Source organism: Balaenoptera physalus (assembly GCF_965194825.1).
Source record: "Balaenoptera physalus genome assembly, chromosome: 10".
Classification (NCBI taxonomy): domain Eukaryota; kingdom Metazoa; phylum Chordata; class Mammalia; order Artiodactyla; family Balaenopteridae; genus Balaenoptera; species Balaenoptera physalus.
The window spans coordinates 23838429-23851836 of NC_138889.1; the positions used below are offsets into that span (position 1 = coordinate 23838429).

The 13408-nt window shown below is 39.9% G+C and overlaps 2 protein-coding genes across 4 annotated transcripts; one reads left to right on the plus strand and one right to left on the minus strand.

Moving 5' to 3' along the window:
* Window positions 1-6: 6 nt before the first annotated feature.
* Window positions 7-5393, minus strand: FDXACB1 (ferredoxin-fold anticodon binding domain containing 1; the record flags this gene model as incomplete). Of its 2 annotated transcripts, XR_014267989.1 has the most annotated exons (6): window positions 7-847; window positions 1455-2696; window positions 3444-3602; window positions 3763-3966; window positions 4831-4987; window positions 5222-5393. XR_014267989.1 is itself a non-coding variant. In XM_082476884.1 (5 exons), the coding sequence occupies 5 exons, from the start codon at window positions 5391-5393 to the stop codon at window positions 1514-1516; spliced, it is 1875 nt and encodes a 624-aa protein (XP_082333010.1). In that variant the 3' UTR covers window positions 7-1513. The 2 variants fall into 2 exon arrangements, 1 of the variants encoding a protein (XP_082333010.1); XM_082476884.1 differs by having other exon boundaries at window positions 7-2696.
* A 119-nt stretch (window positions 5394-5512) lies between these two features.
* CFAP68 (cilia and flagella associated protein 68) lies at window positions 5513-9834 on the plus strand. 2 transcript variants are annotated; one of them, XM_082476925.1, is made up of 4 exons: window positions 5513-5869; window positions 7890-8120; window positions 8676-8742; window positions 8979-9834. In XM_082476925.1, exons 1-4 carry the CDS (start codon window positions 5828-5830, stop codon window positions 9146-9148), a joined length of 510 nt encoding a protein of 169 aa, XP_082333051.1. In that variant the 5' UTR covers window positions 5513-5827; the 3' UTR covers window positions 9149-9834. The 2 variants fall into 2 exon arrangements, with proteins under 2 accessions (XP_082333051.1, XP_082333052.1); XM_082476926.1 differs by lacking the exon at window positions 5513-5869 and adding an exon at window positions 5946-7101.
* The last annotated feature ends 3574 nt before the right edge of the window (window positions 9835-13408 follow it).

Here is a 13408-nt window from a genome sequence, read left to right on the forward strand (position 1 = left end):
TCAGGGAATTAAGATCCCGCAGGCCGCCCGGCCAAAACAGAAAGACGAAACAAAAAACTACTCTTTAGAGTTCAGGGAAGGCCTAGGAGGCTAAAGCTTTTCTGCAAACAAGAGGCGGGAGACTCGGAGAGGGTGGGGGAATCTGTCCCCAGGAAGGCCCTGCAGGGTCTGCTTGGTTTCACATGTACCAGGCACTACTGGGGATGGAAGAAAGCTATAAATCACATTACCTGCCCTCGACTAGCTTTAAGTCTATGTGGAGAGCTAAGCAATACATATGTCCATAAGAGATCCCTTGATTCTTCACTCCCCAAACTTACTCCCATGCTAGTTTTCCTATTCTGATTAAAAACACTTCTGTTCTCCCAGTTGCTTGGATCAAAAACCTAGGGATTCTGTTTGATTCCTCTATTTCTCTAACTCCAAAACATTCACGCATGCACATATATTTAAATCATCAGTAAGTCCTTCTAATTATTACCCAGTCCAAACACTTTTTACCACCCTGGTCCAGGTCACCATCATATCTTGGTTGCATTATTATAATAACCTCCTAATTTGTTTCTTTGCTTCAATTCTTGCCTTTCCACATGCTCTTCTCCAAATGCAAGAATAAATAGACAGCATATTAAATCAACTATACTTAAATTAAAAAAAATTTTTTTAAAGAAATTAATAAGTTATTTCCGTCACAGAGTTTACAATATAGCTCCAGTCGGTGGAGCCTAACCATTAATTAACAGGAACATCCATTAATGCACATTATAGCACCCCATTCTGCAGAGTCCTGGGCTGAGCCAATCTCCCAATGTCCCTTAGCGATGCTTACAACAGGAAGTCCCAAAATCTAGAGGGGAAAAGTGTAGAGTTAATCACAGTTCAGAGATTACTGTTGAAAAAACTATGGAAGGAGACGTAAAGTAACAGAAAGTGGCAGAAAGAACAGGGGCTTTAGAGTCAGACAGACCCAGGTGTGAACTCTAAGTGTGACACTTACTTAGTTCCATGACTTTTAACAGCAGTCAACCACAGAATAAACATGATGATGATACCAATAATACGGAACACTTGCAACTTACCCAAGGTAATAAATGCTGGTCTGTCTGACTCTAAAAACTACTCTCAACTGATTTAGAGAGATGATATGATAAGAGTTAAGGAAAGAGGAATTGACAATTCGGAAAATATATTTATAAATATATTTGATGAGACACTCAAATTCTACTGCTTCAGCATTACAGCATCTAGTGTATAAGATGCTGTTTTGTTTGTTTTCCTAGTCATTACTCATGAACAAAATATTGCACAACTCCAAAGGTCACCACTCACATTATAGTCTGTAAATTTTAAGTGATCGAGTCACAGGTATCTTTAAAGTCAACCATCAGTAGCTATAGTCACAAAGTAAAAGATTAAAAAAAAAAAAAAAAAGTCTAGAAAGAACTACCAGTTACCAATTGGTCTTTTTCATCCACACCCATGAGGATCACTATGTAGAGATGAATTTACTAAACTACCGAGGTGTCACGTGTAGTCGTTGTTGAATCTCCTTCCTTAGCTGGGACTGCATTGATGCTACCTGCTGCTGGGTGAGGGCCTTGTCACAGGTCTGGTAGGTCAATCTATAGCAGAGGCTGACCTGTTCCGTCTTTGGATGCTGAAAACGACTAAGGAATTGTATGGATATGACAGTGTCCTGCGACACTGCTCGGGCCACAGTGTGAAACTCTACTTCATCAAATCTTTTCTTTGTATCTAACCAAAAACTAATATCATGCACGTAGTATGGAGGATATAGGGAATAGCTTTTAAAGGGTTCTATTTTCCCAGGGGCAAAATTCTTCAGGAAACGTTTATCAAAGGTCCACAACATCCTCCAATCAGAGATACCCCAGACAAGCATGGCTAATAGGTCCAAGTTCACAGACACACACACAAAACACTGGTCTTTGTGTATGATGCTTGTAGCAGATGTGGTAACAGACCCAATAATCAAATCCTTAACACAATCTGGGCCAAAATTTTGAGACTTCACAGTAATCATATAATCTTCCCCACGTGGTTGAAAGACAAATTCCACTGAACTGCCCAGCTTAGAGCCCTTGAGCAATGTCTGGGTCAGAAGGCTATCTAGAACGCCCTTCAGATGATCCAGTAGTGACTGAAGACAGCCATCCTTCAGATTTTTATTAAATCCAAGGATAAACAAAGTCTCATGAAATGCTGGCATTGTGAAAGGTGAGATGCGGCACTTCTGAAAGACAGGTCCACTGAGGATGTACAGAGAACCTGGGAGGAAGTCTGGTGCTTGGATTAGAGCCTGAACATGAACTAGAAGAGAAGGTCTAAGGCAGACCTTGGCCTGGCCATACATTCCTTCCTGAGCTTCTTCCTTACTGTCTCTTCTAGGGTTCTTGGGAAGGCTGAGTTCTGAAAATGACACTAGAAAGTCCTCCATGTCTTGTGTTGTCCCACCAGTCAGGGACTCAAAATTTGAGTTATCTTCACGGAGACTAATCCAAAAGGCAGATGATAGGATGTCACAGTGGCAGGAAGTGAGAACACTGGTTTCTCCCTGTGGCAGCAAAGGGGAAGAACACTTCAGCCTTTTTAGAGGGAAAGCTTTCCCCAATTCAGCAATGAGTTTCTCATTTATGGTTTTGATAGGATGATATGAAGGTGCTTCTAGGAAACCCCTGTTTAAACACAAACAAAAATAACTTTTTAAACTTAAAATTATTAATAATTATAACGTAGCTAGAATTAAAAGCACAAATAGCTGTATAGAAAAGAATTATCCTTAAGTTGATCTGGAAAGGAAACAAAGAAATCATCTACCATAAAGAGAGATATCGTGTGTTTCAGAACTCTCACAGCCTACAATATAACAGAAAATATGACAATTTAAAAAAAAATTTTAATAGAGTATAGTTGATTTAAAATGTTGTATTAGTTTCAGGTGTACAGCAAAGTGAATCAGTTATACATATACATATATCCACTCTTTTTTAGATTCTTTTCCCATATAGGCCATTACAGAGTATTGAGTAGAGTTCCTTGTGCTATACAGTAGGTCCTTATTAGTTATCTATTTTATATATAGTAGGGTGTATATGTCAATCCCAATCTCCCAATTTATCACCCCACCTTATCCCCTGGTAACCATAAGTTTGTTTTCTATATCTGTAACTCTATTTCTGTTTTGTAAATAAGTTCATTTGCACCCTTTTTTTCTGATTCCACATATAAGTGATATATGATATTTGCAGAAAATATGACAATTTTTAATTCTAAAGAGGCTTGTGCAGGCCAGACTGACAAGTATTCACAGCATGACATCATTAACAATTAATGTGGCATCCATTCAATGTATGGTTGCCTGATTATCAAGCCAATCAGGATATAACTAGAGATAGAAGTGATTTCTGGTAAAATCAGGTTACCTGTTCAGCTTTCCTACAAGTACTTCTGGTTCTAGAAAAGAAAACCACTGGTCACCCAGTTTGATCCTGGAAATTCTTGGTTGCAAACCTTCATAGGGTAAGCTCCGGGTAAAGATATGGTTCAAAGCACCTTCTACATGAAAGGACTTATCTTGACTCCTGGCAAAATAGACAGCAATTATTAAGTCTGTCATTATTAAAGAAAGCAAGTATTTCTAGAGACTGAATCAAGAAATAGACAAGGAAAAAGTTTGTCTCTGAGATTTTTTTATCATTAGTGAGAGAGATGGAAAAGGCTTAGATCTCTGTTATTACTTACCTATATCCAGTGCACTTGTACCCTGGCACAGCCTCACAGCTGAAGGGATGCACATGACTTAAAATAAATCCCCCCAGAGCTGCCATAGCAACCACTTGCCAACTGTTGTGCCATTCTCTCATGGGCTTATCAGCAGGAGTCCCACCTTGTCCTCTACACAATGCCACATGGACTTCTCCTTCCTCTGCAAGAACATCTGCACAGCTAACGAGGGTAGGGAAACACCAGCCGTTTATCAGAAACAAGTAGAAGTTACCATAGGAGTTAGCTGTATATATATGGTTTGGCTGTGAAATAATTAAAATCCAATCATATCTATTTGCAAAGGTCTATTAGACTTCAAACATGCAAAAATAGTAGCTGGAAGTAAACAAGAATTTAAATTCAATGTTCAACTCATAACTGATACTAGTGGCTGACCACAGAGTTATCCAGTGTTGTTTTTGTATTGTTCATCTATATATCTCATTGAAAAGTCAATGTCTGTAAAGTTCTTATGTGTGATTCAGTGATCAGGCTGTTCTTCCCCACTTAGAAAGTTGTTCTTTTCACTCCCCTCCTGCCTGTTAACTTAAAATACTGCCTCTGTGAAAAGTTTCATGACAACTATGAGCCAAAGAGACCTCCATTAGTATCATGTGTTATGATATAATAGTATAAAGCACTGTTTTGCGTTCACAATAATTTTATGAGGTAGTTACTGTTAATATCTTCAGTTTATGGATGAGGAAGCAAAAGCAAGTAAGGATCAAGTAAACTTAATCACAAAAATCACAAAACTATTAAGTGGTGGGTGGGAATTTGAATGCAGGCAGTCTGGCTCCTTAATTAGACTATACTACCATCATTTTGCATTATCAAAAATAGATGATCCTCCCTTTGCCAGCCCGACAGTACATTATTAGTACTTTTATTTAGCATTTAGGGTTAAATGTCTGCCTTTCCAACTAGAGTGTGGGTTCCTTTGGAGCATTATATTCTCTTATACGCCATATTCCCCAGACTAACATGTTTGAGGGCAGTAACTATGTAATGTACATCTTAAACATTTCACTTGTGAGTGCTCACCTCTGGAAAAACTTGGCAAGCAGTTCCCTGTTCTTAGCTACTCCAGCTTTGCGTCCACAGTGCGGAAAGTTAAAATAAATTCGATCAAACTCTCTGTCTTGCAGTTCAAAGGCATCTACCAGCTGGGTGCAGTCCACTCCAAAGCGTACCTCAGTACCTGGAACGAAATATAGACAGAAAGATGTCTTAAGACCTGGAACGAGAGAAAACCCCTCCCTGACTTGAACCGTGCAAAACAACCCAGGTCTAGGCACACAGCAGGCTCTCTGTAAATGTCCATGTAAAGACCAAGAGCAACCCCCAGATTCCCTGAATCCCCGCGTGCCCACCCTTTCCACTTTGGGCGGTGCCACAGCTGGGCGGGGCTTCACGGAGGGGTGGGCCTCGCTACCTCGCTCGCGCAGGCGCTGCAGATTCTCCCGGGCCAGCGGATCCCGGGCCAAGTCGGCCGGGCGATGGAGGCAGGTGGCAGTTATACTGGTGCTCGGATCCAGGTTCTCGCTCAGAGCGGCAGCGAAGGAGAAATTCCCCTCCCCAACCAACAGGAGGCGCCGAGGGGCCATGGCCTCGACGTGCTCCCAGCTCGCGTTCTCGGAGGCGCTCCTTTTTTACGTCACTTCCTTCGCCGGTTTCTTGCGGCCCCCACCTCTTCGCCCGTCGCTGGTTGATGACGCTCCAGAGCGCCCGGTTGTCTTGACAGTGTGGTGCAGCGACATCCGAGGAGGAAAATAGCCATGAGTGCAAAAGCGATACACCGACCACCCCGTCCCCTCACTCCCTCACCCTATCGGAAGTGTTAAAATAGATGCCTTTGAGCCCTGAGCGACTTCGTCACACCTACATGAGGTCACAAGCAGTCACTAGTGCTGAGGGACAGGTCGAAGGTGAGGCGAGTTCTGAGTGAAGGAAACAGGGCCGGGCTGAGGCCAAGAAGAGGTTGGGCTGTGTCCTGCATCCTGACACAGAGGATTTTCTCACAGCCTTCATCTCATCCGAAATGACTGCAACCCATTGTTACTGCTGTTCGGAATTTCTCCAGGTGCTTCTATTTCCTACCTTTTATTCATTCAAGAAATGTTGAGTGTCCGTTATGGGTCAGGCCTGTGAGAGCGGTTAGATATATGGAGGAACAAGATGTGGCCTGTGATTTCACCGAGCTCGTAGTCTGGTGGAAGATGCACAGCAAAAGAGGCAGTTCTGATTTAGTGGGGTGCAGTGCTATGCATGGAGTAATTCAGGGTGCTGTGGGAGCACACAGAGGGGAACCTTACCAAGTCTGGGGGTTAAGTGGAAAGATTCCCTGGATGAAGTGCACCTGGGTTGAAAGCTAAAGGGAGGAAAGTACACCTTACCTGAGTCAAGAGGAGTGAAGAGGCAGAAGGAACAATATACGCAAAAGCATGATGGAAAAACACAACAGCTGAGTTTGGCTGAAATGTACTTTGAGGGAGAGTGGGTAACAGATGAGACGGAAAAGTTAAGCAGGGACCAGGTCATATAGACATTTTAACAACCTTGAACCTTGCTCTGAAAACAGTGGCCAGCCAGTGAAAGATTTTACATAGGAAGATGACACAATTAGATTTTCGTTTTCAAAAATTCTGCTTTCCTATGGAGAAATGATAGGAGGAGAAAAAGGCTGATGGCAAGGCGGTCAGAGAGAAGGCTACTGCAGTAATGGAAACTAAGGCTGATAGTGATCTGAATTGGAACTTGGCAGTGGAGATGGAGGGTAGTGAACTGATTCATAAATCAACAAGACCTAGTGATTGAGAATGGATGTAGGGAGTTGAAAGAGAAATCAGAGTCTAAGGTAAGCCCCAGGTTTCAGGCTTGGACAACTGAGTGGGTGGTGATGTCTGTCCTTACAGCCCCAGGGACGGTGTCATCTTGGTTTGCAGTCTGAGTACTCGGCCTGTTGGACTTCGTAGGACCAGCTACTCTTTAGTCATCATGCTGTTTGTTGACATCAGTGTGTGCATCTATCTTCACAAAGGCACATGGTGTGAGGGCAGTTACCTTTAAACCTACAGTGTTGGCTTTGTCTCTACCTGTGGAAAGGTGGGTGGGTGGTGACTCCCAAATCATGGCCATCTGGTGATCTGGGTGATCTATATTCTTTCTTTGCTTGGAGAACTGGGAGGGCCAGGTTTGGTAACATCTCTTCCTTTAAAGAACATGGAACGGCAGAGTAAGGTTTTCTGTCACTCTACTATAAAATCTTCAAACAACACAAGCTCCTCGACTTCAAATTACTCAGCTTCAGGGAAGGTATTGTCTTGCTCCTAAGCCAAGGGACCAGACTCATCTTTTAACCAAAAGTAAACATGGTTAGGCTTCTGATTACTTACAAAAAATTGAAATTCAGACATTTGTCATCTGGTATGTGCAAAGTACTGTTGATTAGGAGGGTAGACAGAAGGAGAGGATATGGTAATGAAAAAGACACAGATCGTGTCCTCAAGGGATCAGTGTAGGAGATTCCACACTTCCTTGAAGAACTCTAACATATGGTATAAAGTTATAAATATATAAAGATGTGAACATAAAGTTCTGTGTGAGATAAGTGAAAGAGAAGTTAACTTGAGGGAAGGCATCATGAAAAGGGAATGCCACATCCTGAGAAGTGGCATTTGATCTGGGCCCAGAAGGAAGGAAACTATCATTTATTGATCATTTATTGTATTATCTAGTTACCCAACTCTCATTTCTCCCTGTTCTCTTTGACGATAGCAATACTCTTAGTCCTTAAATTCCTACATCTCAAAATTACCAGAACATTTTCTAGTTCTCCATATAGTATTGGGGGTACTGAAGTTCTCCTGTCTTTTGCGGGGGGGACATTTAATCTATATAGTCACCTACTACTGCTGATTGAGAGGGCAGGCCAAAGGATTCAGGAACTTGGAGAGAAAGAAATAGAACCACAACAATTAAACTGGGAGGAAAGCCTAGATTCTTAGAAGGTGTTATGTTATGCTTGGCGAAGGAAGAGAATGGGATGCCTTTTCTGCTCTCTGGTTTGTGCAACAAGCTTTTCTATTTCTGCCTTTTCCCAGAGACAGTTCCTCACCTCTTTCCTTACAAACCCACACTGTGGCAGCCTCATTAATGCAGATGGCCATGCTGAAGTGTGGACAGATTGGAATGATATGTCCAAGTTTTTCCAGTATGGATGGAGGTGCACCACTAATGAAGATGCCTATTCGAACCGTACCCTCATGGGCAACTGGAACCAGGAAAGATATGACCTAAAGAATATCGTGCAGCCCAAACCCTTGCATTCCCAGGTAATCGAACTTTCTCTTCTTTGTTTCCTTCTGTTAGAATATGTCCATTTGAGAGGCAGAAATCTGATAACTTCCAATGCTGAGATCTCTCAGACTTCTGTTCGTTGAGTGGTTGGGAAAGGGCAACAGTCCTCAGCTGGAATGCCTATCCCACTTTACTATCAAGTTGACCATTATATTATTGTAAGGTAATGAAAGGATGGGTAGCATGCTTTTTCTCTTGCTTCTCTTTGAACTTCATCAATCTACAGAAATATATATATATATATATATATATATATATATATATATATAATGTCTTCTGACTCAGGGTAGCTTCTTCCCTGGTCCCTGCCTACCTAGACTTGTTGTTTATCTGCATCTTGCCCTTAAATCTCCTAAACAAACAAACCAACAAAGGATATGAACATTAGTAGGATATAGGCTAATGACATATAGACTTATAGTCAATCTAAAATATGACAGAGCCTGTTAGAATTCATGTCATTGTGTCCTGTATTTCCCAGTATTGGTTATAGACTCCTGTATTTTTAATCTACTACTTTTTCTTTGCAGTTTGGACACTATTTTGAAACGACATATGATACGAGCTACAACAACAAAATACCACTTTCAACCCATAGTAGGTGGACTATTCTTTTTAATTCTTATATTCTCAGGACCTAACTCAGTGCTTGGAACATAGAAGGAACACAAATAAAAGTAAATTGAATGAGTGAATAAGTGAATGAATGAGTGAATGATTTCTCTGTTTTCTCAATTTTGACAGGATTCACTGTCTCTTCCCTCACTGTCTATTCCCTCAGAAATAAGAATGAGATTGGTTACTAAGACTCCTTCTCTTTTCTCTTCCCTCAGGGTTTAAGCGAGAGCCTCACTGGTTCCCAGGACATCAACCTGAGCTGGTTCCTCCTGCATACAAATGCACAGAAAAGTCAACTTACATGAGTAGCTATTCAGAGCCTCAAACTGAGCATCACTCTGTGTGTGTGTGGAATCCTAATAACTGCCAATTTCAGAGTCCATGATTCTAAGAAAGAATAAGAAGGTTCATTTTTCCAGTGTAGAATGTAGGAAGGAGCACATTCTAAGAACAACTAAGAATTTAGCTGACTGTAGCACAATTTTACTCTCTGAATAAATAAGGCACAAAAAAAAATATTCTCTATTCCTTTTTTTTTTTTAAACCAAGATTTAGATGTCAAATTTAAGTTAATTATTTCTACTCTTAGGTCTACGTTACGGGTGTTGTAGGAAGGCATTAAAAAGAATTATTTCTCTCAAATCTACAGCCACTCTGCTTTTCCTTGCCTTCCATCAGGGGCAGAACTGCAAAATCCATCATGACTTAGGATGCATGTGGCTAGATGCTTTCTGGATGTGAGCGTGGTAGTCATGGTCAGATAGTTTACATTTACTGTGACCTTAATGAATATATCCCCTTTTAAGGACTAGAAAAAGAAAAATACTGTTTTTATTATTATAGAAGATTTAAAACATACAAAAGTAGACAGAATAGTATAATGAACTCCCATGTACCATTACCCACCTTCAACAATGGTTATAACCAATCTTATCTATCCCTATCTACTTTCTCTATTTTTAAATTTTTCTCAGAAATTGTATCATTTCATCTATAAATATTTCAGTTGATATCTAAAAAGAGATAAGGACTGTCCATTTTTTACTCCCCCACAAAAGTCACCGAAGAAAACTTGATCAAACAAAACTGAGTTATTTATTAAGCCTTTAGCAAGGAAGAACCTCAACTTGACACAGTCTTGATAATGATTGAAAAGGGCGATGTTAGGGTAGGGTATTTTTAGGAATTTGGGATGACTCAGCTGGTTTAAGGTGGGTCTTTCATTGTGGGGAACTGGCAGCGATTGAAAAAAGGTTGTGAATAGTTTAGGGTTGGTGAACCCTGGGAGACAATAGTCTTAACGTGGCTAAACATCAGTATTTTCCAATCTTTTTGGTCTCCTGTTTAAGATAACAATATAATATTTGGGAGATATCTCCCATATATTACCTTCCAAACCGTCATTATTTTATGTTACGGGTATAAATATGGAATTTATGTTATATATGATGTTAGGTACTGACAAAGTTTTTTTTTTTTTCTGTATGGCTATCCAGTTGTCCCCATATTAGTTATTAAAAAGACCATACTTTCTTCACTGCTCTTCAAAGCCATTTTTATTATAAATCAACTCTCTGTGTATACTTAGAACTGTTTCTGGGCTCTCTTACATTCCATTGGCCTATTTGTCATTTTTTTTAATCCCATCTTAGCTACAATGGCTTAATTACCTCACTATCTTAATTATGATAATTGTATAAGTCTTAATATCCAGTAGATCAAATTATTTTACCTTGTTTTTCTTCAAGAGGGTCTTAGCTATTTTTGACCCTTTGCATTTCAATATAAATTTTAGGATCAACTTGTCAAGTTCCACAAAAAGATACTGTTAGGATATTGATGGAAATTGCATTGTATTGTCAGATCAACTTTAGAATTTGAGTTGTCTCTTATTAATACTAATAATTCATTGGTGTGTGTTCTTGCAATATAAATATTTTATAGGCACATGTTTTAAGTTTATATGTTATATATCTGTCCTATACCCTAGGTATCCAGCATATTTTTTTAACATCTTTATTGGAGTATAATTGGTTTACAATGGTGTGTTAGTTTCTACTTTATATCAAAGTGAATCAGCTATACATACACATATATCCCCATATCTCCTCCCTCTTGCGTCTCCCTCCCACCATCCCTATCCCACCCCTCTAGATGGTCACAAAGCACCGAGCTGATCTCCCTGTGCTATGCTGCTGCTTCCCACTAGCTATCTATTTTACATTTGGTAGTGTATATATGTCCATGCCACTCTCTCACTTCAGCCCAGCTTACCCTTCCCACTCCCCATGTCCTCAAGTCCATTCTCTACATCTGCATCTTTATTCCTGTCCTGCCCCTAGGTTCTTCAGAACTTTTTTTTTTTTTTTAGATTCCATATATATGTGTTAGCATACAGTATTTGTTTTTCTCTTTCTGACTTACTTTACTCTGTATGACAGACTCTATGTCCATCTACCTCCCTACAAGTAACTCAATTTCGTTTCTTTTTATGGCTGAGTAATATTCCATTGTATATATGAGCCACATCTTCTTTATCCATTCATCTGTCGATGGACACTTAGGTTGCTTCCATGTCCTGGCTATTGTAAATAGAACTGCAGTGAACGTTGTGGTACATGACTCTTTTTGAATTATGGTTTTCTCAGGATATATGCCCAGTAGTGGGATTGCTGGGTCATATGGTAGTTCTATTTTTAGTTTTTTAAGGAACCTCCATACTGTTCTCCATAGTGGCTGTATCAATTTACATTCCCACCAACAGTGCAAGAGTGTTCCCTTTTCTCCACACCCTCTCCAGCATTTCTTGTTTGTAGATTTTTTGATGATGGCCATTCTGACTGGTATGAAGTGATACATCATTGTAGTTTTGATTTGCATTTCTCTAATGATTAGTGATGTCGAGCATCCTTTCATGTGTTTGTTGGCAATCTGTATATCTTCTTTAGAGAAATGTCTATTTAGGTCTTCTGCCCATTTTTGGAGTGGGTTGTTTGTTTTTTTTTATATTGAGCTGCATGAGCTGCTTGTAAATTTTGGAGATTAATCCTTTGTCAGTTGCTTCATTTGCAAATATTTTCTCCCATTCTGAGGGTTGTCTTTTTGTGTTGTTTATGGTTTCCTTTGCTGTGCAAAAGCTTTTAAGTTTCATTAGGTCCCATTTGTTTTTGTTTTTTTTTTAATTTCCATTTTTCTAGGAGCTGGGTCAAAAAGGATCTTGCTGTGATGTATGTCATAGAGTGTTCTGCCTATGTTTTCCTCTAAGAGTTTTATAGTGCCTGGCCTTACATTTAGGTCTTTAATCCATTTTGAGTTTCTTTTTGTGTATGGTGTTAGGGAGTGTTCTAATTTCATACTTTTACATGTAGCTGTCCAGTTTTCCCAGCACCACTTATTGAAGAGGCTGTCTTTTCTCCATTGTATATTCTTGCCTCCTTTATCAAAGATAAGGTGACCATATGTGCGTGGGTTTATCTCTGGGCTTTCTATCCCGTTCCATTGATCTGTATTTCTGTTTCTGTGCCAGTATCATACTGTCTTGATTACTGTAGCTTTGTAGTATAGTCTGAAGTCCGGGAGCCTGATTCAGCATATCTTTTATTGTGATAAAATATACATAACATAAAATGTACCATTTTGGGACTCTCCTGGTGGTGCAGTGGTTAAGAATCCGCCTGCCAATGCAGGGGACACGGGTTCAAGCTCTGGCCCAGGAAGATCCCACATGCCATGGAGCAGCTAAGCCCACGAGCCACAACTGCTGAGCCTGCGTACCACAGCTGCTGAAGCCCGCACACCTAGAGCCCATGCTTCGCAACGAGAGAAGCCACCGCAATGAGAGGCCCACACACCGTAACGAAGAGTAGCCCCAGCTCGCTGCAACTAGAGAAAGCCCACCTGCAGCAATGAAGACCCAATGCAGCCAAAAACAAACTTAATTAATTAATTTTAAAAAATGGTTTAACTGTTTTTAAGTATACAATTCAGTGGCATTAAATACATTCACAATGTTGTGCAACCATCACCACTATCCGTTTCCAGAACTTTTTCATCATCACAAACTGATACTCTGTACCAATTAAGCAATAATTCCTCATTCCCCTCTTTTGTCCCTGGTAACCTCTACTCTATTTTCTGTCTCTATGAATTTGCCTATTATAAGTACCTCATATAAGTGGAATAATACAATATTTTTCTTTTTGTCTCTAGCTTATTTCACTCAGCATGTTTTCAAGGTTCATCCATGTTACAGCATGTATCCTTTTTAAGACTAAGTCATACTCCATTGTATGTATAATACCACATTTTGCTTCTCTATTCATTTGTTAATAGACACTTGGGTTGTTTTCACCTTTTGGCTAGTGTGAATAATGCTGCTATGAACATTGGTGCACAAATATTTGTTTGAATCCCTGCCTTCAATTCTTTTGTGTATATACCCAGAAGTGGAATTGCCAGATCATATGGTAATTCTGTTTAACAGTTTGGAAATGCCAGTTTTCCATAATGGCTGCACTTTTTTACATTCCTACCAGTAATGCACAAGGGTTCCAATTTCTCCACATCTTTACCAACACTTATTTTCTGGTGTTTTGTTTGTTTGTTTTCATTTTATAATAGCCATCCTAGTGGGTGTAAAATGCTG